We start from the raw sequence: 26,815 nt of genomic DNA, 5'->3' as shown, positions 1-26,815 counted from the left end.
AGTTTCAGTGTTTGGGGATGGTTGGGGGGGTGTGTGTATTTTCAAATTGTTGGGGGAATGTGGTGTTCCAACACTAGGGCACCTGAAATCTGGTTTCACAATCTTCAGGCTTCCTCTATGGCAACACCAATCCAATTGACTACTAAAACAACTAAGCTTAGAATGGTTTTGAATCCTCAGCTTCTACAGAGAGGAAATTGGAAGGTTGATCTGTGTTTCTGAAGTTGCCAACACCTTTTCATGCACAGTAATGGCATCAAAGGGACAAGTCATCACAGGTCTCTTTTGAGACCAGGAAAACCTGGTCTGTTTTAACATGTTAAAACTCCTGTTTTAACAGAGGAGTGTCTAAAATAAGAGTACATATTTCAATTAGGCCCACAGAGATCAGGTGGGAAGTATGGCAACTAGGATGGTAGGAAATGCATTTTGGCCAAAAAGAGAGTACCAGGTTTTTCCTAAAGACGTTCAAACGCAAATAGTAAAATATACATCACTGTGCAAGTCAAACAACATAAAGCCCATAGGCTGACAGCTTCCTCTCTCTGTTCCATAGGATCACAGTCTTGAGCCCCTTTCTGTTAGCTCTTGCAATAACCAGATAGTTCCCTCAGAGCACACAGTACGGTGTGTGCAACATAATCATCTGACAGATGGTCATTTTATGTTTTCTAACAGGTGTTATCATTAGTATTGACATTTTCATATCACATTCTACTTCTCTGGTACTCTGAAATTTCCCCCATAAATAACTGTTTCATTTGGTAACAAAATGTGGCTTTGGGCTGTATCCTTTTCAGTAACAGAGATACTCTTCTATTCCTTCTATGGCAACCTCTTGTTTGATTACAATTGTTAAATTTTTTTATGTGCCTAAAGAAAAGTTAGAAAAAGCAGGTTAAAAAAAAAACAGTATTTTCATTAAGCTCAATCTATAAGAACCCTTATTTCTTATTCCTTAAGGGCTCAAAAGTAACTGTTTTCTTTTTAGCAAAGGATAGGGTAACATTACAAATTTATAGTGACAGTGATTGTGAAAACTGCCACCATAACACTTTATAAATGTAGCCAAATCAGATGACCTCTCTGTCTTTTATGTACAAATTCTTTTGTGGTATCCATGTTTGACTGAAATGAAATAAGTCACCAGGACTTACATGTTCAAAAATAAAACTTAAAAATGTTCAATCCCTGGGAATATTGGGAAAAAATTATTAATGTGAAACCACCAAATCTTAGGCTTATTACATTCACAAACATTAGTCTTGTACCAATTATTTCTTAAAAAGATGTTTTTTTTGTTTGTTTGTTTTTTGTTTTTTTTTTTTTTTAAATGTAAGTAGCAGAGTTTATCTAATTGTACTTCTGGGAAAATAATAAAGATCATTCTTTTGAAAAATTACTAAATAAGAATAAAATTTTTAATTTTAGCAGCAACCAAAAAGAGCAAAAAAGGTAAGAAAAGGACAACAATGATATATCTTTATTGAGATTTTTTTAACAAAATAATTTTTAAAAACAAAAGCTCCCACATGTAAACAAGAAAGTAAATAAGTTAGATGGCGTTATTATGTACATCCAAGAATCAAAACATGTTCGGGTAAACATTCCATAATCCAGTAAAATGTTTTGACCCATCACTGTTAAGAGAAACTGTGTATTTAATACTATCAATAACGAAACCTAATCTTTGCACATTATAAAATGGTTTATGGGATATAAACTATACAGTTTAGTTTTTCGTTCCTTCCAGCAATCCGTGTCACATGTATAGTAGTCTTAAGATGTATTTTGTCAGTATTAGCCCAAAATGTCCACCATCCTAAATTAACCAGGTTACACATATCTCCTCCAGTTTTCATGGTAGGATGTGTTAGAACCCATATATTACAACATCATTTTTCAAAACTAACCTAATCCTAACTTCTATTCTAACTAGTCTGGCACTCCTTCATTTTCTCTCTCTGTCTACACATTCATTAGATACCATGGCAATTTCACCTTAAAAAATACTGCTAATACACATTTAGACAGTAATTTCTGGTAAAATTGTGGTTTATTTATCAAAAAAAGTTAATTTTTATTTTAAAAATGTAGGTCAAGCATTGTCATAGATGTAGTACTTAATTGAGAATAATGGCTTCAATTTAGAAGATTCAATATACACATTCAACAAAATTAAACAGTTTAAATTATAATTCATATAATTATAATCCTCACTTTTTAGACGGCCAAAATATATTGTTTACTTACTATAAAGTGTTATTTATTGTCTATTTTTACTAATTATATTCAATGCACAGTAATGGCATCAAAGGGACAAGTCATCATAGGTTTCTTCTGAGACCAGGACAACCTGGTCTGTTTTAAGAGAGGAGTGTCTAAAATAAGAGTACATATTTCAACGAGGCCCACAGAGATAGAAAAGAGCCAGGATAATCTTTGTATTGAGGCCTTGCTTTCGGTTTTAAATGTAATTCTTTTCTGCCAGCTGAAACAATTTAAAGATGTGCACAATAGATCTGTGCTATTTAAGGCAGGTGCCAAGCACATTTTGAAAGGTAATAAACTTACCAACTAGAATGTTCTCCCAACGGAAAAAGAAAAAGAAAAGCTATGACAGTTTTTGTTTAAGACAGACGTTTAAATAGCACTCTTCTTTTTGACCATTTAAAAATAATTTGGCAGCTGTAACTGCCTATGGTCATAACACATAATCACTTACAAAAGACAAGCATCAGATACAGAATTAATGATACACTTTTAATATTTTTACAACCCTCTTGAAGTTGGTGCCTAACAGCATTTAACAAGATTTTTATATTCAGTGAAAAAGATTTAGAACCTAAACTGACATCAAGTAAGGAATATAATTTCTCTGTGCCATGCAAAAGAGAAGTCAAGTTTTTACACATCATCACTCCTAAATAGTTCTAATTAAAATCCAAACTGTTCCCATTTTTGCATCATTGTCATTCTTTGGCAAAAGATTCAAAATAGCCACGGGTTAGGAAACAACTGTTCACTCATAGTCTCCTTTTTTTTTTTTCCGCAAAATACATGTGTTTTGTAAAAGAAATCCGCACTGTGCTTGGTTTATACTACATAATTATAAGTAAGCAAAATATTATGACATTTTTTGACTAATCTACTCCTAAAGCCTTGAGTTGCCGTTCAATCTCTTCATCTGAGATTGTAGCCTTTGAAGTAGAGGCAGATGGCAAGCTTTGAGCAGCTGATGGAGCTTTGGCCATCTATATTAAACAAAGAAAAACAAAAATGTGCATTAGCAAACATTTGGACTAGGACATAACAGGATGTGCTGTAAAGAGGTCTCTTTAATTTACTTTTGAAACAGAAATAAAAAACATGTACCTAATAGTAAAAACAAAACAATTAAGTGACAAAGGTGGTAGGTAGAAACTATTTCCAACTAAGAAAAGATGTTCATACCTTTCCAGAAATTTCAATTCCAATTTCATCAAGAACTTGATTCACAATATCCTGGCTTTCTTCTTCATCATCAGAACCGTCAAAGATGTCATCAAGTGTGTCATTGACTGGGGGATAAGAGAGAAGGAGCAAAGCATTTACTTTCAAACAAATTTCAGGTTAGATTTACATATTTACAGTCTAGCTCAACTATTTTGTATAATACAGAAAGCAGATTCAGTGAATTAAAAAAATCCTTCAAAATGTCAGTGAAGTACATTGATAAATACATATTTGAGCCATTAAATCTGGAATAATGTTCATTTCAACACAAATTATTCCATAGTAAACAAGTCTACTCTGTTTTTTAAAAAATTACATCTAATAGACAAAAACCATGTGATAGTCACACCTACATGTTTAAGATTTTTAAATATTATTTCACAAATTGTATCCATTAAGCTGGTAGAGGAAGAATATGCAAGAATAAAATATCCTGTTAATATCTGGAAAACAATTTACTCTTTTTATATCTATAATCATATTTTTATACCTCTTAAATTTACATTCAAGATACATGTAGAACATTCTAAAGAAATCTAAGGTCCAGTATTTTAATAAATTTGCTTAAAGAATGATGTCTGATTTAACAGGATTATTACTGCTACAACCTTTCCTACCTCTCTTCCCTCCCCAAAATATTTACTGAAAGCACTCTGTATAGAATGCATCATGTTGAGTTGTGGGGAAACAATTTTTGATGGATTGAGATTGTGTCTTTTTTATCTTTGAAACTGGGCACCTAGTGCCTGAAATGCAATGCAAATACAATGGGTGTATAGATGGAGAAAAATAAAGACCTAGGGTAGTTGACACTTGAGTATAAAAGAAAAAAAATTCAACAGATTGTGGTAAGAGAAAAGATAAATGATTTCAAAGTTTCAGAGAAGGAGATTACATCCAACTGGGAGGAAGTAACATGTGAAGTACTCTGGCAAGGACACATAGGGGTTAACCACACAGAGACACAGAAATGGAATGGCCTGGGCAAAGCTATGGTGAGGCAACAGGGACACAAGCGAGAAAGAATAAGTTCTTCTGTGTGGTTGTTATTTAAGGTACATAAATGGAAAATGTCTGGGAGAAAAAAAAAATTACAGCAGTTAGCCTAAAATTGTTCCTCTCCTGGTATCTGGGGAATGTCCCCAGAAGAAGAAAGACAGGTAACCTAGTCTGATTTCCTTGTAATCATGTTGGAAACTGTGGCTCCTGACAAACAGGCTTAATGTTTACTACCAGAGTCCTTGTCTATAGAATGCTTGTACCAGGGTGTCCTGGTTTAGGACTGCTATAGTAACAAACCTATAATCTATGGGTTTATGCACCATGACTCCCTGGAAAATGTCACGTAAGTTAGGCAGTCATCTAGGGTATAAACTGAAGATGTTTCATAACCTAAATACTTCCTTCGTGTTTTTTATTTAAAATTTGGGGATTTTATCTTGTAGTAAGCAGAAAACCCCTGAAGGAATTTAATCAATATGCTCAGAGGTAAGATCCTGGAAAAAAATAATTTAGCCGTATGTTACTCAGATGTAACTTAGCAAAGTAATACGGGAGATGTGAAGTCCAGCTTATGCAGAGTTTATAAGGGCCTAAGTAAAGAAGTGGTCACAGAAAAAAAGAAAAATGAATGAAGTAGATAGAAGAAAAAGATGAGAGAGGTGTAATCAGACTAACAAAGAACGCTTTCAGAAAAAGTGTAATAATGCTCATCACAGGTATACTATAAGATTTCCCAAAGATCTTGTGTCTTAACTTAAATGTGAACAAGCTTTGGAGCAACATGGCAGAATATAAATTTCAACTGGAAAAAGACATATTGATTTACACCTTGAATTTATTTTGGGATGAAAATATTGTTAGTGTACTTTACTAGGTTATTAAAAAAAATGAGTAACCATCAATAACTACTATTATACTACAGACTAATTTGCAATGTATTAAAATACAAATAAGAACAACTGCAGTAGGTATAGATATCTGATTAAGTAAGGGTTATTGATTCTTTTCATTATAGCTTAATGGAAAAGTTAATTTCTCTGGTAAAGATTGCCATCACTGGCATTGGAAAGCACATGTTAAATACTATGATCATTATATAAATAACAGTTTATATAATAAACAGTTCTCTCAGTCATTAAAATATGATTGATGATGTTTCAACAACCAGAAAAAACTCATAGTTTTCAAACTAAAGGCCTGAAGTAAAAACTACAGAACTTTTGGAGCTGTCAAAGATAAACAGGCAATATTATTACAACCGAGAATAAAAATAGGTATCCTGAAATAGAATACTAGAATAATAATGAGTTTATTAACCCTGGTAACTTAATTAGATACTATTTTACACACTAAATGTTATTAAATGCTGTTAAACTAAAATACTAGCAGATAAGCAAAGCTAAACTGGTATATCCCCACACAGTTGTAAAACATTTATTTTTTCTATTTTTCATGTTTTATAGTTGTAAAACATTTAGAAAACATACTTTCAAAACAATGATGCCAGTTTTTAACATAATATAAATAATGATCTAATGTTGATCAGGGTGCTATGAAGGATCAGTCATTCATTATTGGAGAAATAAAAATCAGTGTAGTCTTTCTGGAAAGAATTGGTAGCACGAACCGAGAGCCTTATAAAAGCTAATATTCTAAGGAGATTTCAGAAATTCAGTCAAAGATAATGCTTAAACATATTTTAAAAGGATTATCAAACACGTTAAAAATTTTACAACGATCTTACTGACCAACACAAGAATGGTTTGATAAACTAGGGTATACTGATGTTAAATGATATTAAAGCTATTTTTTAAAAAGACTTCAGAGAAGATTTAATGTCAAGGTCACAAGTATATGCTTATGTTATACTACCATGTTTTTAAAAAGCAAGATATTCATAATTGTACATGTAAGGTGACTTCACTTTTGTAGATCAAGATTATGAGAGAAAAACAGAAAATAAATGTACAACATTAACAGTAACTACATCTGAGTGCTGTGATTTTTATATGCTCTGTCTCTGTATTCTCTGTATTTCCACCATAACATGCAATTAGTTTATATTCAAAAAGACAAAAACTAAATATTAGAAGACTCTTGTGAGAGGGAAAAAAATGAGAAACAACAACAACAAAGAGCTCCATTACCTCTAGCCCAATACAGGCAAATCTTCTGTAGTACCAAAGAGTCAACATAACTCTGAAACTGCCTGACTTATATCATGAAGAATTATTTACCTCACAAGTTGGTTTTTGTATACTAATCGATAAAGTAAAACTGCTAAAGCCAACATGTAATAGAGATATGGCATAACATATTTTATACCTTTCCCTCAGTTAAATACAAATAGAATTTTGAGCCTGTCATTTTTGGTTTCATCATTTCTACCTTCGTGAATGAGAATATGAGACTTAAAGTAAATAAATGTCTAATTCAAAGATAAGAAAACTATACATTTCATTATAACTTATTAAACTTACTCATTTCTTCAGTCATTTCCATTTTCATGTTTTCCTTCTGGAAATTCTGCATTGTTTGTAATGTCTTTTGTGGATCCATCTTCTTGTTAACTGCCTGCATTGTCTTTAAATGTATTTACAAGATTCATGTTACTTTCATAATTCTGAAAATTTTACTATGAAATAAGTCAAAAGGGAACACATCAAATATAGACAGGCTTTTAAAAGATAGCCATCCGACCATAATCAAACACACAGTGGTAAATATTCTAGAAAAAAATGAAATAGTCATTTGGAAACCATCTGCTTAACATCTATATAATAAAGACCAGTGTGGAAAACCTCATCTGAACAGCAGGCAAGAAATTATGTAATAAAAAACATTATCAGCATAAAATCCTTTGCTATTCAAATAGGAAAACTAAATTTACCTGTTTATGTAGCAAGTAGGTAATGTCAATAAATTTTTAAATTTAATTTTTATAAAAACTTTCATTAACATTTTTAATGTCTAAATTTAAAAAGATTAGAAGATATACTAGCATACATACTTAATCTATTAACACATTTAAAATGACAGTTTAAAAAAATATAAAAATGTGAGTTTTGAAAAACTATGTGAAAACAATTCTCTTACATTATACATTCACAACTCATTTCATTAAGAGATTAATGTTCTCTAGCATCACCAAAATTTATTTACAATCATGTGTCATGTGCTTACATTTTGGTTAATGACCCACAGCATATACGACAGTGGCCCCATAAGATCATAATACTCCATTTTTACTATACCTTTCTTATGTTTAGCTATCTTTAGATACACAGATACTTAAACCATTATGTTACAACTGCCTACAAAATTCAGTACAGTGTAGCCTAGGACCAACAAGCTATACCACATAGCCTAGATGCGTAGTAGGCTATATCACCTAGGTTTATGTAAGTACACTCCAAAATGTTTGCACAATGATGAAATTGCCTAAGATGAATTTTTCAGAATGTTAAAGCAGACATGACTGCATTTTTATATATATGATGTATAATATATGCATGATAAACATATATGTATGCATTATATAGCTAATTCAGTATATTAAAAGAAACCATACAATAGAAAACACGTTGATTTCAAAGATATGAAGCAAACAGTCCTTTCTCAACTGTGTGCAATACTGTAGTCAAAGTATCCTTTCCAAGTATGATACTGCATTCCCCTCATCCCTCCCCACCCCCAACACACTTAACTCTCTAGTGGCTTTCCAGTGCTTTTAAGTGCTAAAAGTCAAATTCCATAATTTGCCTATGAGCCCTAACATGGATTAAACTTTGCACTACTGCCCTCTAGACACATCTTTTATTCCTTAAACGCGCTACGTTTTCTCTTGCCACTTGAGGCCAGGAGTTTGAGACTAGCCTAGCCAACATGGTAAAAACCCATCTCTACTAAATACACAAAAATTAGTGAGGCATGGTGGCTCACACCCACAATGCCAGCTACTCAGGAGGCTGTGGCAGGAAAATCGCTAGAACCTGGGAGGCAGAGGTTGCTGTGAGTCAAGATTGCACCATTGCACTCCAGCCTGGGCAACAGAGCAAGACTGTCTCAAAAATCAGACAATCAAAAAGAATAAGGTAACTGAGAAACAAAATGTGTACTGAAACGTTCTCTCTCTCTTCTTTTTTATTTGAGACAGAGTCTCTCTCTGTCACCCAGGCTGGAGTGCAGCGGCGTGATCTCAGCTCATTGCAACCTTTGCCTCTCAGGTTTCTGCAATTCTCCTGCCTCAGCCTCCCAAGTAGCTGGGATTACAGATCCCCACCACCATGCCCAGCTAATTTTTGTATTTTTAGTAGAGGTGGGGTTTTGCCATGTTGGCCAGACTGGTCTTGAACTCCTGGCCTCAAGTGATCTGCCTGCCTTGACCTCCCAAAGTGCTGAGATTACAGGCATGAGCCACCATGCCCGGCTTGAGGCTTGAAACTTTCTCTTTTTAAAGATTATAATGTGTCACTGTACTTTTTGGACTTCACAAAATGGATGCACTCTACTCTTTATTTGCACAAATGTATTGGGCACATATAAAATTTCGTTACACACATATAATGCATAGTGATCTAGTCAGAGTGTTTAGGGTGTCCACCACCCGAGGAAAATATATTTTTGTTAACTATAATCTCCTTACTCTGCTATCAAAGATTGAATTTATTCCTTCTAACTGTAAGTTTGTACAGCATTCGACTTTCATGTGCTCTGCTGTCTAAAACGCAACTACAGTTAATACTCCTTACTTGTGGATTCCATATTTGAGAATTTACCTACTCATTAAAATGTATTTGTAACCTCAAATGAATACCTGCAGTGTTTTAATGCTTATCTGTGGACATTTACAAAGCAGCAAAACACCTGAGTCACCCAACATGCACATTTCCAGCTGAGGTCAAACAAGCTGATGTTCTGCCTTTTTACCGCAAATTAAGTGTCCTTTCCACAGTTTATTTAGTGTCACATTTTTCTCACTTTTGCACTTTTTGTTGGTGATTTCACTGATAAAAAATGATCCCCAAACATTGTATTAACATGCTGCCCAGTGTTCCTAAGTGAAAGAAGGACATGATGAGCTTTATGAAGAAAATATATGTTAGATAAGCTTTGTTCTGGAATGAGATATAGTCCCATTAGTCATGAGCTCAATATGAGCAAATCAACTATCTATTAAATATGGCATCTTTAAACAGAAATGCAAGGTTAGTTAGGTACAGATTAGGTGATGAAAAAATGTTGTGGGCAAAGGCTCACAGAAATATAACTCAGTATTTCCCCTGGGAGCAACGGTTCAATATGCACTATTTCAGTGTTCCCGACTTCATGGGACATAACTACTATGAATGACAAAAAACTGCCCGTGTATACCATTTCCCTAACATAAAGCTTGTACTTTCCTCTGAAGCTTTTTTTCTCTTTTGCACTTCATATTCATAATCCCTCTTCTGTACATCTAACCTCTAATGATATTCTTAAAACCTTTGTCTTATGCAATGTCTTTTAGATCACCCTATTCAAAGGTCTGTGCAATTCATAAAGCTTAGCACGACTGATATATAGTGGGTAGGTTCCTAGAGACATATCTTAAGCTCCCCCAACTGAACTATAAAATTTGTGAAAGCAGAGCTTCTGTCTTAGCCTCTTTTGATTACTAACAGTGTCAAGGAGTGCTTTATTTATTAAATGACTGAAAGATTCAGAGTCCTTTAAACTCCACAGTAAAAACACTGATTATAGATATAGAAAAATGTGTGTGTGTGTGTGCAGTGAGTGAAACATCAGCTCTAGACAGACATTCTGATAAATCTTTCTTACTATTCATGTGACCTTCTGACACATTCATAAAAATGAATCAAGAGGAAATGATCACTCAAAGGTAGTCAGAACATACAATGAGATTAGGTCAAAAATCATCTGACAATTAGAGGGGAAAAAAGTAAATACTTTTACAAGTCAATTTTATAAAATCAGAAGCTACATGTAATCTTTAGAAAATGGGATTGTTGGCCAGGTGCAGTGGCTCACGTCTGTAATCCCAGCACTTTGGGAGGCTTAGGCAGGTGAATCATCGGAGGTCAGGAGTTCGAGACCAGCCTGGCCAACATGTGAAACCTCATCTCTACTAAAAATACAAAAATTACCCAGGTGTGCTGGTGGTGCATGCCTGTAATCCCAGCTACTCAGGAGGCTGAGGCAGGAGAATCTCTTTAACCCAGGAGGCGGAGGCTTCAGGGAGCCGAAATCTTGCTACTGCACTCTAGCCTGTGTGACAGAGCAAGACTCCGTCTCAAAAAAAAAAAAAAAAAAAAAAGAAAATAGATTGTCTTCAAACAATAAATTTTGTATTAAAACATATCAATAAAGAATCTAGGAGTAATTACCTGGATTATCTAGTATTATAACTCATTTTACTAAAAATTATACACATTTTGTACCACATATATACCAGAAGGTGCTTTTAAATCTGCTTTCAATATTGATATTTAAATATCATTTATAAAATTATAAATCTATGAATATAAAAGCTCCCACTTACTTTTGCTGTGGTAGACATTGCTCCAGCCATCTTCATTTGGGAATTCATCACTTTTGTCTGTGTAGACATAGAAGTAACTTTTGAACTTACAGCAAAAGTTCTCGTCTTCTGTTTCCGTAGATGCACGAGTTGTTTGGCTAAAACTCTGCAAGCTTCCTTATTACCAATCTTGGCCATTTTCTTAATTTCTAATTCCTAAGAGAAGAAACAAACAAAATAAAATAAAATCATTAAGGGGTAGTCCTCAATAATTTATTTCAGAAGAACAGATCTAATATACATAACAGACCCTTTCTCCCCGATCATGAAGAGGGGAAGGAGCTATTATAAAGTCATACAGCAAAAGAGTAATCTAAGAAGGAAATTTAGCCTACATGTTTACATGGAACGGACAGAACTAGTATCTTCATCCATGAATACAAAGCAAGTCTACACAACAGTGCACATGTAGAGCTCAGAAGAAAATTTAAAAAAAAAGACTATCCAAAGGAAGGTAAGAGAAAAAGAACAAACATCCAAGCAAACAGTTGGTGGGACAGAGCAACAAAGGGCAAGGTGATAGATCTAAAACTAATAATATAATTACATTAAATAAAATAGTCCATTTTATACCTCAATTATAAGACCGACTGTCGGATTAGATAAGAAAGCAAACCCAACTATATGCTATCTGAAGACACCACCTTATACAAAAACAAAGTCAAGTGAAAGGACAGAAAAATATACGCCATAAACGTACTTATCAAAACCTGCCAATCTAGAGTGGCTATATTAATAGAGATGAAATAAAATTGAGAACGAGGAATACTCCCAGAAACAGAAAGGGGTATTTCTAATGATATAAGGGAATCAATACATAAAGATACCAGGGCAATCTTAAATGTATATGTACCTAATAAAAGTGATTCAAAATATATAAAACACAATGGACAGAACTGAAAGGAGAAATAGACAAATGCATAATTAGCATGAGAAATATCAGCAACTCCACTCTTAAGCATAAAGTCTAATTGCTAAAAGTAGACAGAAAATCTGCAGTGACACAGAAGGCTTAAAAAACACCATCACCAATTTGACCTCACTGACATTTGTAGGAAACTCCAACACTGACAGCAGAATATACATTCTTTACAAGTGTCACTAAACAATCACCAAAGTATTCCATATTCTACATCAGAAAACAGGGCTCAATAAATTTTAAAGGACTGGAATCACACAAAGTATGTTAACTAGAATGAAACTCAAAATTCGTAAGAAAAATATGAAAAGAAAATCACAAATAAGTGGAAATTTAAAAATAATAGTTCTAAATAAGTCATGGGTTAAAGAAAAAAAGCACAGAGGAAACAGTATTTTGAACTTAAGTGAAAATGCAACATAAAAATAAGTGAGCTGCAGTTAAAATTGCTCTTAGAAGAGTTTACAGCATTGAAGTTTGCATTTGAAAAAAACGAATCCTTCATAAGCTTCAACATAACATAGAAAAAGGAAGTACAAATGAAACACAAAGTAAGGAAATAAGATAAACAAGAAAATAAATATACAAACTAGGAAAGAAAAATCTGGCCAGGCACGGTGGCTCACGCCTGTAATCTCAGCACTTTGGGAGGCCGAGGCGGGTGGATAATAAGGTCAAGAGATCGAGACCATCCTGGCCAACATGGTGAAACCTTGTCTCAACTAAAAATACAAAAATTAGCTGGGCATGGTGGCACTCGCCTGTAGTCCCAGCTACTTGGGAGGCTGAGGCAGAAGAATCACTTGAACCCGGGAGGCAGAGGTTGCAGTGAGCTGAGATGGTGCCACTGCACTCCAGACCCATGACAAAATGAGACTTCATCACACACACACACAAAAATCCATACAGAAAATCAACGAAACCAAAAAGCAAAAGCTGTTTTGTGTGTATATGTGTGTGTTTTTAATAGATCAATCAAATTGATTAACTACTAACCAGGCTGATGACGAAGGAAACTGAGAAAGAGAGAGACAGAGAGAGGGAGAGAACACAGTTACAAATACTGAGAAAGCAAAGAAGGGCATCACTTCTTATCCTAAAGATGTTAAAGGATAGTAAGGGAATATTATAAACAACATATCGGTATATTTTAAAATTTAATAGAAATGGACAAGTTACTTGACAGACTAAAGCCACCAAGATCATTCAATAAGACAGATGACCTAATCCACTGTATATCTATTTTAAAAAAGAATTTGTAGTTTAATAATCTACCTACAAAGAAAATCTTCATTCACATATGACTTTACTGATGAATCCTATCACACATTTAAGGAAGAACCATACAAACTCTTCCAGTAAAGAAAAGAGTACCTTGCCAACTCATGCTATGAGGCCAGCATTACTAGGCCAGCATTATTACCCTGATATCAAAATCAAATAAAAACACTGCACTGCTTCCTACACTACACACACAAAAAAAACTACAAATCAGTATATTTTGTGAACACAGATGCAGATATTCTTAAAATTTCAGCAAACTGAAAATATATTAAAAAGTATGTCATTAACAAGTGAGGTGTGTGCCTGGAACAAAAGGTTGATTCAACTTTTGATAATCAAAGTAATTCACTGTATTGACAGACTAAAAAAGAAAACCACACAACCATTTCAACAAGTACAAAACACTGCTGAGGAAAATTGAAGATCTAAATAAATAGGGATCTAAATAATGGAGAGATGTAATACCTTCATAGGTCAGAAGACATAATGTTAATATGTCTTCTGTTAATGTTAATTAACATTATGTTAATATGTCTTATGACACAATGTTAATATGTACATATTCAACATAATCCCAATCAAAATCTGATCTTTTTTGTAGAAACTGATCTGTATTCTACAGTTCCTATAGAAATGCAAAGCACCTAAAACAGCCAAAACAATTATGAAAAAAGAAGTGTGAAGTGGAAGAATTAATGCTAACTTTTAGACTTACTTTAAACCTTTATTAACAAAAATAATGTGGTATTAGCTTAAAAACAGTCATATAAATCAATGGAATAGAGCCCAGAAAGATGCCTACATTTGGACACCTGATTTTCCACAAAGATGACAAGGGAAAGTGTCAGCAATAATTATGTTGAAACAACTGACCTTCCATATGCAAAAAGTGAACCTCCACCCTTACCTGACACCATACTGAAACTTAATTCAATATGGTTCACAGTTTTAAATGTAAGAACTAAAATGGTAATATTTCTAGAAGAAAACATAGGAGAAAATATTACTGACTTTGGGTTAGGCACTCAGAGCTAGTACACTAAAAGTAAGTAGTACACTAAAAGTACTAATTATAGAAAAAAGGATGAGAAATATTAACAACTCCACTCTTATGCATACACTCTAATTGTGACAAGTAGACAGAAGATCTGCAATGATACAGAAGACTTAGAAAACACTATCACAAATTTGACCCAACTGACATTTGTAAGAAACTCCAACATTGAAAAAAAGAATAAAAGAATAAAAAATTGTACTTGATCAAAATAAGTCAAAAAAACCCTTTCATTCCTCAAAAGACACTTAGGAAAATGAAGGACAAGGTTAAGAACTTGGAAAGAATATTTTCACAACATATACTTGATAAAGCATTTGTTTCCACAATATATAAAAATCTATTGTAACTAAGTAAGAAAACAATTTGATGAAAAAATAGGTAAAATATGTGAATAGACACTCTGGCAAAAAAGATAAGTAAATGGTAAACAGGTATATAAAAAGATGTTCAACAGCATTAGTGATTAAGAAAATGAAATTTAAAATGGCAATCTACTATACACCCACTAAAATGGCTAAAATTAAAGACTGTCAACTCCAAGTATGGGAAACAACTGCAACTTTCATACATTACTAATGGGAAGAGAAAACATTACGGGCACTCTGCAAATTTTTCAGCACTTTAATTTTTTAGCAGTTAAACATACATTTACCCTACGACCCAGCAATCTCACTCTCAGGAATACACACAAGAAAAATGAAAACCATGTTCACAAAAACTTTGATTAAATGTTTAAAGCAACTTTATTCAAACAACCAATACCTGGAAACAACCCAAACGTCCACTGGCTGGTAAACAGATAAACAAATTGTGAAATATCCAAACAACTGAATAATACTCATCAATAAAAAGTAATGAACACTAATGCATGAAACAGCACTGATTAACCTCAAAATAATTAGCTGAGTGAAAGATGCCATAAAAAGGAGTTGATATTCTATGATTCCATTTACATAAAATTCTAGAAATGAAAACTAATCTACAGTGACAGATCAGTATTTGCTTCACCAGGAAAAAGGGAGACAGGCAGGGATGGGTAGGAGGGATTTCCAGGGGCATAAGGAAACTTTTAGGAAAGATGGGTATGTTCATTACCTTGACTGTAATAATGGTTTCATGAGTTTATACATATGTCAAAACCTATCAAATTGTACACCTGAAATATGTACAGTTTATTGCATGTCAATTATCCCTCAATAAAGCTATTTTTTAAAGATTTGAGGCAACACACACATAAAAACATACCATAAAGAATATTTAAAAATGAAGCAGATCAGTCTATTATAAAAGTACACTCATTGTCAAAGACACAATGATCTTTAAAATATCAAGCAAGACTCCTCTGAGTTAATGTAATTTTTAAAATAACCTTCCTTTGTTTTCCATTATTTTATCTTTGCTGTTAACTAAGAAGGTGGTTCTGCCTTGAGCAATATTTCTTCCTACTCATGACTCTCACAAACTGAAGAATAATTTGATTCTATAATCAACAGAATACACAGAATCCCAATAAAAGTCAGCAGAATGACACAATAAACAAAGGTAAGCAGAAGACACAAAAATTAACTGCCATTTCTTAGTTAAGTAAATCACTTGCCACTTGCCATGTGCCTTTTTCCTAGTTAGCTAATTATTCCTACAGCAGTTTCCAAATTTGTTTGAAAAGTTAAACTGAAATATAATGTTCTACTTACCAGCTGTTTTTCTTGTTTCTCTAAAGCTGCTCGATCTCTGATTATAGCCCTCTGTGTACCTCGTAACTCTCGATTCTGTTCCTTTATTACATCTAGGAGAATCACAAAAGAAACCTAAATTTATGGGTTGTAAAATTTTCAATAACATTTAAAATACCGGATTCACAGATCATGATTTCTAAAAATCTTATATTGGCTGGGCACGGTGGCTCACGCATGTAATCCCAGCACTTTGGGAGGTGGAGGCGGGTGGATCACCTAAGGTCAGGAGTTCGAGACCAGCCTAACCAAAATGAAGAAAAGCCATCTCTACTAAAAATACAAAATTAACTGGGTGTGGTGGCGCATGCCTGTAATCCCAGCTACTCGGGAGGCTGTGGTAGAAGAATAGCTTGAATCTGGGAGGTGGCTGCGTTGAGCCGAGATCATGCCATTGTATTCCAGCACTCTAGCCTGGGCAACAAGAGCGAAACTCCGTCTCCAAAAAAAAAAAAAAAACCTTTAGATTTACTAGATGTCAATTTTTTTTTACTTTATTTAACCCCGATTACACCCTTAAGGGCACTATCCCCAAATATAGTCACGAGTGGTCAGAGCTTTGTCATATGAATTGTAGGGGGCAGAGGGGACATTTCAGTCCGTAATACACACCTTTCCTCAGACATCTATAGACTGACCCCAAATAACAAACATACTCTCATTTCCCTATCTTTCAGTGGAATCATGAACCTCTTCATCCGCAACACTCAAACACACCCGATCTTCTTTTGGACTTAGTTCCCTATTTTGTCAAAGCCAATGGACTGATATAAAAAACATAAAGCCAATGGACTGATATAAAAAACATTTACCACTTACCCCACTGTTTCCATAGAAAATGTGCTCTAAATTTTAAACTCAAATAATAAATGAATTTCTGGAGACAACTCCTTTGTGTACTAAGGACTCCCTAAACTCAACCAGTATAAGATGAATTGGCAGTATCAGATGTTTTGTTTTGTTTTGAGATGGAGTTTCACTCATGTCATCCAGACTGGAGTACAATGGTGCCATCTTGGTTCGCCTCTCAGGTTCAAGTGATTCTCCTGCCTCAGCTTCCCGAGTATCTGGGATTACAGGTATGTGCCACCATGCCTGGCTAATGTTTGTATTTTTAGTAGAGACAGGGTTTCACCATGTTGGCCAGGCTGGTCTCAAACTCCCGACTCAGGTGATCCACCCGCCTCGGCCTTCCAAAGTGCTGGGATTACAGGCATGAGCCACTGTGCCCAGTCATGATGATGGTCTTATACAAGCTACAACAGTGCTGCTCAGAAAGACAAGCCACTATACTGAGAAGTTAAATTGTGGCCAGATAATTGTCACAGGTGCACAGCAACTGCTGAAAGTTAAGATCTAAAATTCTATCTATATGCATTTTTTTCATTATGAGGGTGATATAATTAAACATATAAATTTGGTCTTTGTCCTGGGTTCCTGGCACAGAGGGCCTAAAACCCTTGAAATTTCTTGAATGATAGGAATGTCTTTTGTTATTCACAACAAGCTCCTGTGCACCATATCTGAGTATATGGGGTAGGTGTGGGAGGGCAGCTGATAGCCTCAGAAAGGTTGGTCACCGGAAAGATCAAACAGTTGACTAAAGGGTGAGACATTTTAACCCCACCCCCACATGTCAGCAGAGGTGGGTGCTTGAGATTAGGTTATAAAAAAACCTTAACTAAGAGATTCAGAGAATCTCAAGTTGGTGAACACACTGATATGCTAGGAAGATGGCATACCCAGAGAGGGCATGGAAGCTCTGTCCTCCACCCTCGACCCTTGACCTATGGATCACTTCCATTTAGCTATTCCTGGTTGTACACTTTAAAATAAACCAGTGACAGTAAATGAAGCACTCTGATGAGTTCTAAGAGTTGTCCTAGTGAATTATCAGACCTGAAGATGAAGTTGGAGGAAAACCTGGTCAGTCAGAAGTACTGGTGGCAACCTAGGACTTCCAAGTGGCACCTGAAGTAGGGCAGTCTTGCGGGACTGTCTTTCACTTATAGGGTCTGCCCTAACTCTAGATAATTACTGTCAGAACTGAACTGAATTGCTGAACACCCAGTAGGTATCTGAGAATCATCGAGGCTAGGTATAGCCATCTTTATGGAAAAACAAGTACGATTACATGCGAATTCAACAAAACATGTAATTTAATTAAAATAGTTTGATTTCACGTTTCTCAATTTAATGTAACTATATGTACCATAACAGTCACTGTATATTATAAAAGAAAAATAAAGAAAATTAACTACCGCATATTCCACAGCCTCATAGTTGTTAATAGGCCTATTAATATTTAAACAGTTCTAAGCTATAAACTCAGAGCGGCTAATGTTACATACTAAAACATAATCACAACACTTTAAAACATATTATGGAAAGACAGTAAAACATATTTTCATATGAGACAATAGAAATATACTATAAAACTAACAAATTACTCTTCTTTTTTAAAAACAATCGCTATATTAAATCCATGTTTAATAATTTGGTCTTCTAGATAATTCAGAAGGAATAATATGAAAACGGTCTGAGACAATGTTCACGTTTTTACAGCCACGTTTATTATCCACTAGATTTATTTCTTAGTAGGTATGATTTCATCCCAAGATTACAATCTCTTTAAGAGAAGCGAATACATGCTTGTTTGTAGTCCCACCTTTCTTCATGCAAATACCATCCCAATACATCATACTTAGTAGCGATCTATGGGAGTACAAACACATACATTGAAATGTGAAAGGATTCCTCTTACAGGCATATTTAACACGTCTTTAAAATGTAAAACAAAATCAGTTGTCAAAAAAGATAATTTAACAATAGTAAAATCTGAAATATGATAGCTAGCTTTCTACAATGGAAATGTGGAGCATTGAAATAATAGGCTATTTCCCTTATAACTTTCTACCTTCCCCATTTTTCAATGTGAGGCAAGATCATGACAGAAACATGTACAGGGTACTGTTGCCACCTAAGAGAGACAGAGTGCTTGACTCCTGTCTATCCTCTGCTTCTTTCTTCAGGCAGATAAGGGTGTACACTGAATTTTTCATTCTCTAGGACTTCATCTACCTTGTGGTTTGCTGCAAAGACATCACAATAGGTGGTAACAGAAAACTTCACACTGTGAAAATGCCAAAGGTACATGGATATGATATAGCATATTCTCTCTCTTACCATTCAGTGAGATAAAAAGGGTCTGGAGGCTTGATTCATCCAACACCCTCTCTTCGCCCATGCCCAGCACAACACTTAGAAAAGGCCACCCAGGCCAGCTCCACTCTGGGCATTAAAAGCCTGTCTCAAGTCTTTCAGGTTCTTCTTACTGAAGGAAATACACAGGTCTACAGCAGAGTGATAAGATCATAGACTTAAGTCTTTGACTTAAGAGACACAAGCTGTTTCTGCCTTGTTTGGTTCCGAGTCAATATGGTTTACCTGCTTACAAAAAATAAAAAGTCAAAAAATAAAAAATAAAAACAAAACAAAAAAGGTCTCCCATATGGTCCAGTCTAGCTCAACAGAATTCTCTGCTTGGGGTTTGAGGGCAAGCCCCAACTTGAATCATGCCTGTCCTCCCTATTATTAGTTTAGATATAATTCGTACATTTGAGGATAAAAGCAAAAAGTATTTATCAAGTATAAATATGGACATTCATTAATTTGTGAGTAGCACTATTTAAAGTGCCTTTCTTTTGGGGGAAGGTGGGGGGCTATCTCAAGTTTGTAAGGCAGTTCAGGATGAATGCCTCAGGAATGCGGGAACAGTACACAAATCACCACCAGTCAGCAGGATTCAAGCTGATCTACCAGACAAGTAGCCACTATACTGTATGTTGTGTTTTTCACTATAAGGTCATAACAGACTCTTTAATTTAATAAGCCAAATTTGCTACTATTAAATGTATTTAATTTGAGAAAATACATTTTTATCTATGCGATTTTATTGCCTATCAGTTCCTCTAAACCTAATCATTATATGAATTGAGATAGAAACAAAATGTTCCTATATCCTACTTTATAATCTCCATTGACTAGTTTCAAGGTATCAAGATCTCCAGGGAAGAGGTAGCTTCTACTTTAGACTTCACCTACAAGCTCTGTAACAGCTAGTATCAGTGGGAACAGGGAGCACTGTGACACTGGAAACAGCACTGGACAAACCCTAATTGTGCTATGGCTATAAGAAAAGCCCAGAGTGAGTGTGAATTCAGCTAACTAAGCATGATGGAGCTTGCCAATGAACAGTAAAGTGAAAAGAGGTCCTGGCTATGTGAGGATGTTTCATCTTGGGTTGATGAAGAGAAAAAAAAAATTGCAAAAATATTACAAACTCAAAAGCTAAGGCATTAAAAAGAAACATTAAACGTCACTATCTAGAAAGTTCTGGTTCTAGGAACAAGATTTACTCAAATGCAGAAGGAAAATGAGAGTGAGAGTGGGTACAAAGTAATTAGAATTTGATATGCAAACCAAATTTGCTTCTCAGGTTTTGGGAATGGTGTATCTGACACTCAGGGACAAATATTATCAGCTTAACTAATCAGTTCTAATACATGGTAAAAAGAAAACAAAAGGCAACTATAGAAAACAAAAAGAAAAAAGGGGGATCATACCAACAGCTTTATTCTACCTATACATGGTCAGGGAGCCAACCAACTTAAGAACCAGGTTTAAGCTGAGAAACAGCAGGACTTGGAAGAGGCAAAACACTGAAGAGAAAATGGGAGAGTCAAGCCAAGACCCATGGTAGCATATGCGGTAGCAAAAATAATTTTTTTCTCCTACTAGTAACTCTCAAAAGTCACTCAAGCCCTGAGGAATTAATCTGAAACAATTTATAATTATAAAAATGCCAGTGTTTTCAAGAACTAAAACAAGGTTTTGAGATGGGCACATGTCAGCAGACTTTTGAGTCTCATTTGGTCCTCAACGACAAAAGCTTTAGTAACATCATCAATAAAACTTCAGTTCAGAAAACTGTCAAAGCGCATTTTTCAGCTTAGATCAATGAGAGAATGAGAGGGAATGTGTCCTGGAAGAAAAGCCTCACAGGCCAATGGACCTGAAGATATGAAATGGTAGCCGGAAAGGAAATGTCTGTCTTTGGTGTCATGCTGGGGATGCAGAAATACCGAAGGAACACATTTTGCCTACAGAAATAACTGTTCTAAAAGGAGGGAGAATGTTTTTCTAAGAAAATGCTCAGAAGAGTATACTGTGTTCCTCAATCCCACATTCAATTATTTTTCTATGGTATGTCAAGAATGGAGGGGTTAAGTAGAAAGTAAAATTTGAGTTTTTTAAATATCCAGAATAAGGAGCACTAAAGGGACACACGACATCCTGGGAAAGACCTGAATTCTGCAGGTGCCACCAGGAGAATGGTGTATTTTATTCTGGAATAGAGAAAAAAAAAATGTTTCTGAAAGATACTCCATTTTACTTCCTTTTAACATCAGAAATGTGGCATCACAACTGATACACTGACAGGGGATTTATTCCAACTTAGACAAAACCTCATAGTTTCTGAACTCTGGACAACTAGCATATGCAAATATCATCCCAATGAGGCAAAAGCCAAGAAGCTTTGTTCCTCTTCTCTCTGTAGTGTTCTTCAAATTACCTCTAACTTGCACTACAGTTCACAGTGGGTGGTAAAGTGTGGATCCAGGTTCTTCTAAGCCCTGGATGTTGGAAATACTACTTTGGTTAGTAAATGATATTATTTCAGAGATTTAATCTCTAAATTAGAAACTCTTGCAGATATATTTTCATTTCTGCTGAAGACTCTGAAGCCCCTTACAAACACGGAATGTAGAAGAGACTCAGAATAAGCATTATTCAACTTTGAAAGTACAGGAGGCTCTATTATTGTTCTAGTGAATCCAAGTCAGAAAAAAAATGCCACAAAAGGGGAACACAAGTAGTGAGGTACTTAATAGAGACTTTGAGAAGAAACAAACCTAGGCTAGTTCAGGTTCGCTAGAGGAAGAGAATAAGGGAATTCTAGGCATAAGGACATCAAAAGCAAAAATACATCAGGGCGAGAAAGAGTACGGTAGATACCAGTGAACAGAGGAACAGTGCTGCTGGACACCAGAATGTCCAGAGAGATGGCTAGAACGGGAAGGGTCAGTTCAAGGAGAGCCATACATGCATTACTGAAACACTCACAGTGGATCCTGTTGGCGCCGGAGATTTCATAAAGGGGTTTACATTGAGGAGTAACATAGTCAGATTTGGGTTCAAGTTTCAATGACACACGCAACTTTGTAGATGAAGGATTTAAGGGCTACGAAGCTACAGGAAAGAAAAGCAAAAAGGTGATATAGTCAAGTACAAGGTAAGTAGGATCCGAATTAGAGCAAAGAGTTGCAGGGAACACAGAGGAAGATCCTATGTGTTCAATATTTAAGAAGCAAAAGCAGCAGGACTTGGTAATGAGTTGATGGTAGAGGGCAACATCAAGCACTGTCGACACTGGAAGAGGATATGATGATGAGTTCTGTATGGGATCTTGAGTTTGAGGTATTGTGAGACACCTAGATACAGATACTCTGCGAATTGTTGGACATCTGGCCTGAAACTCAAAAATACATCTAGAGACACAGATTTGGGATCTATCAGTACTTAAGTTATAATTAAAATAGGAGTAAAAAAAATCATGCAGGGGGAGAATGCAGTTAGAACAGTGGTAGCCTAGGATGGAACCAAGAAGAACACTAACATATAAGGGGTAGGTTTAAGAAAAATTAAAAAAAAAAAAAAAATACGGAAAGGAGAAAGAAAGGAGTGGTCAGAGGAATTTGGGGAAAATTAAGAGAGTGTTATGTCTTGGAAGTTAAGAGAGGGAATTTCAGAGAATAAATTAATGATCAGGATCAAATGCAAAACACAGGCCCAAGAGATGATCACTAATAACGGCCATTAGATTTTACAATCTAGAAGTTACCGATGATCTAAGCAACATCTACTGCTATAAGGTGAGGGAGGCACTCTGTTAAGAAAAGAAGTGGAGATACGACATCACTACTCCTTCAAAAGGTTTAGATAAAAGCAAAAAGAAACTGGTTATACTTCCGAAGAAATGCTGTGTCCAGGGAGAGTCAGGAGTGGGTTATTTCCAGTTTCACCACCGTTACAAAGTAAAGTTCTACCACTAATTCCAAAAGAAAAGTCTGGTTCCAGAAAGAATGTAAACATTGCATGGTATCTACCAAACCTTGAGAATTTCATGTGCTTGATAAGAGGAGCAAAATTAAACTGTTTCATTATCAACCTCCAATAAGAAAAAAGTAGTAATAATACTCAAAGGGAAGAGGTCCTAGCTCTGACACTTAATAGCTATATGATCTTGAACACATGACTTAGTCCTTTGCTTTTCTCATTTTATAAGGATGTTATATGAGTACTTGCAGGTTTTACGAGAAATAAGATACTGCATGCATAATGGTTAGCACAGTGTTGGTTTACTCAAATTTGTCTCTACCGAGGTTAACAGACAAAAATTATATAGTGTTTAAAGAACTTCACTTTTAAGGCATGTTTAGTTGTGCATTTATGACAAGTCCTAGTGGGATCCTGATTTACAGGTTCATAATTCGCTTCCCTAAATAGGTCACTATTAGTCTACAAAGGGGGAAAATAAACACTGTAGGTAAACATAATAATATATATATATGTATATCCTTACACAAGTAGTACTCAATTGTAATTTCAAATTCCAAAGGATTCTTCCCTTCTCTTGAGGTATACCTCTTATTAATTTCTTTAGCAAAGTATACACTGCAGAGACTTGTTCATCTTTGTGTCAAAAATGAATTAAACATAATTCTGAATAGTAATAAGTGCTGTAATGTTGTCTTCCTTTTTAATTTACATGTGCAGTAGTCTTTAATGATACAGTATATAACTCTTCCAGCCAATCCAAACAGAAAAAAAGATTCAATTATTTCCCAGATCTATAGGCAGGTACATATTTCCCTTATATATCAGAATTTCATTACTGCTGGAACAGATTTAAAAGTCAGCACACAATAAAAGAGCTCATGATCAATCCAAGGATCTGAGAGAAAGAAATAAAAATACATTAAATTTCATATTCATAATATACAGCCTCATTACCAAGAAGAATGCTGTCACCTTTTAGACAAAACAAAAAACCTTCCTTTCAATAAAACAGAGAGTAAAAAAAGTAAAGCTCTACATCAAAATAATGAAAATACAGATCTATTTATTAAGATGTCAGTAAATGATTGGAATGGAAACGATAATGTAAGAAAACATCAAGTATGCATCTTGGTAGTTTATAGTAAATGTACCTGCTGGCCAAATTTACATTTGGAAATTGCACATATGGTTAATTTAGTGGCATAGTTCCTAGCAAGAGTCCTTAGGACTTTTTTTTACAAATAAATCTATTCAGCAAAAACATTATTTCTTGGAAGAAATAACTGCAAATGAGTATACAGTTAAGCACTCATTGCACATCCCCATTGTCTTTCTTTTCTCCCCTCTACACTTCAAGTACAATAGTCACCAGATTTCCAAAGGCACCAGGAACCACAGAACTGAGATTTATGTCTTTGAAAATATTTGACGGTATTAAGCAATTAAAACTAGAATGTTTGGTTTTTATTGTTAAAAAAAAATTAACTCTAATTGTAACATCACAGTAAGGGAGATTAAACCATTTTTCCTCCATTTAGTAAATTCTCACTACATAAAGCTAAACAACAAAAAACCCTGTAACTATATAAAACTCAAGCAAAAAGAAAATAAATCGTTCCCCCATCTCCACTCCCTGGAGTACTGTAAAATAAGTGAAGCTCACAACAGTGGTAGCTAAAACACTGAAAAAATAAAGTGCCATATTAAAGATTAAGCAGCATTCTCATGAAAAGCACACATAAAATCCATTTCACATCATTGATCATATTATATACCAAGTTGGTAGTTATTCCAGGTATTGCAAATGGTACTTAATAAAAAGTCAATAAATCAAAAAAATGTTCAGTCACCCAGATTAAGGAAAAATGTATTATGTCATCTGATAAATTAGAGGTAAAGTAGCATTATGTGTTGAAATGAAGAGTAGAGTAGCAGGGCAGAGATGACTTCTTTGTTATCCTCCCCAAAATAATTTTGCTGGCATTGGAATAGTCAACACAAAGGAATGAAGGAGTTACTTCCAGGTCTGGACGGAGCACCCTATTTGTACCAATCACCGTCTAGCTACCACTGCTCCTTTTGTGGCAGAATTAGACCCTTACAAAGAAGTGATTCTTTGGCTGAACCAGCAACAACCTAGACTAAACATATAATGGGGAACACAATTTTTAAATAACTTGAATGAATTTAATTGCTGGTAGCAGTCAATGAAAATATCAAGTATTATATAAACACATTACAGGCATCGCATATGAGCACCATAAAACTTGTACATTCTTTTACATTCACTTTTTTCCCCTCAAGATGATATTAAGCTAAATGTGGGAAACAACCCCAGTATCTTTACATGTTAAACTTCTATGAAGACAATATATACCCCATCTCTTATTTTAGTTGGCAAATGATAATCATAAGGGAGAAAAATCCATTATGAAAACTAAATGTGGGCCCTTCTCTTGGGTTTATTTTTCTACTGGGATCAATCAAAAAAGCATTTGTTTCATATCACTTTATTGATGGGGTGTTCTTAAAGAAGCAACCGACCCAGACCCAACTTCGTTTCTTAACTGGAGCCTGTTATCCCCTCCCCTCCCCATTCCGAGGCTGCAAGTTTCCTGTCTGGATGCCTACAAGTAGTACGTCTCCCAACCGAAGAGCAACAATCGAAGCAGAGGAAACCAACAAGAAATCCATCAGCTCTCCAATCTATTGACACTCAAGGGTCAGCAGCACCCCGCTAGCCTTCTCGAAACGCTCAGCATCCTGCTGAGGAAAACCCGAGGGTGGGGGAAGTGTGAGGATAGGGAAGCAACCAGACTGCCGAGGTGAGCCTAAGGTGAGGTGAGTCAGAAGCAAGAGGGAGGCAGAGAAGTGGTGCAGCGAGGGCGGTCACCTGTGGGACCACTTGTTCCAGCCCCGCCTCCAGGGACAGACAGTAGGCAGAATCCCGGCCGGCAGGCCCCGAAAGACGTTGGGAAAACGCAGAGCTGGGCCCCTTCAGCCCGGCCTGGAACTCACCATCCACGGTTTTCTTCTTGAAGAGGCACGCCATGGTTAAAGACCGCGCCCGGGCGGTCCGGCTCGGCCCGGTCCGGCCCAACGCTGGGAAAGGACAGGAGGAAAAGGACACGACCTTGGCGGGTTTGGGGTGGCGGAGCGGAGAGACAGCAGGAGGAGTTAGGGGTCGCCAGGCAGGACCCGCGGAAGGCGTGTATCCGCAGCTACCGCAGCCGCGTCACCCGGAGCTCAGGTGACCAGGAACTAAGACACTTTTTGGAGAAGTCACTTCTAGGCGGCGCCTGCGCGTTGTGTGTCGCGCCTGCGCACTACGGAGTTTGAAGCCGCAGCAGGTTTCCTCACGTCCGCGGCTGCCAGTTCCTCCTGCGCGCGGAGTGGCAGTGAGACTGGTCTGGGGCCGGCGTGGGTAGGAGAGCGTGGGGCCACGGGTTCTGTGCACGGGTTCGGTGATGACTGAGGACAGTGATCAGCCTTACTTAGCGCTTCACCGCTTGCCCCGGGGAAAGCTGGATGAGGGATCTTCGGGATCCTAGACTAAGTGTGGG

General features: G+C 35.8%; 1 protein-coding gene across 2 annotated transcripts; it reads right to left on the bottom strand.

Annotated features, from left to right (window-relative positions):
* Positions 1-1,456: 1,456 nt before the first annotated feature.
* On the bottom strand, positions 1,457-26,564 carry CHMP2B (charged multivesicular body protein 2B). Of its 2 annotated transcripts, none has more exons than XM_010382779.2 (6): positions 26,271-26,564; positions 16,032-16,123; positions 11,039-11,233; positions 6,978-7,080; positions 3,454-3,560; positions 1,457-3,254 (listed from the first exon to the last, which is right to left on the bottom strand). In XM_010382779.2, the coding sequence occupies exons 1-6, from the start codon at positions 26,302-26,304 to the stop codon at positions 3,144-3,146; spliced, it is 642 nt and encodes a 213-aa protein (XP_010381081.1). In that variant the 5' UTR covers positions 26,305-26,564; the 3' UTR covers positions 1,457-3,143. The 2 variants fall into 2 exon arrangements, with proteins under 2 accessions (XP_010381081.1, XP_030795578.1); XM_030939718.1 differs by lacking the exon at positions 26,271-26,564 and adding an exon at positions 19,257-19,485.
* Between the last annotated feature and the right edge of the window lie 251 nt (positions 26,565-26,815).

This window comes from Rhinopithecus roxellana, chromosome 1 (assembly GCF_007565055.1).
Source record: "Rhinopithecus roxellana isolate Shanxi Qingling chromosome 1, ASM756505v1, whole genome shotgun sequence".
Lineage (NCBI taxonomy): Eukaryota > Metazoa > Chordata > Mammalia > Primates > Cercopithecidae > Rhinopithecus > Rhinopithecus roxellana.
This window is presented reverse-complemented; position numbering and strand designations above follow the sequence as displayed.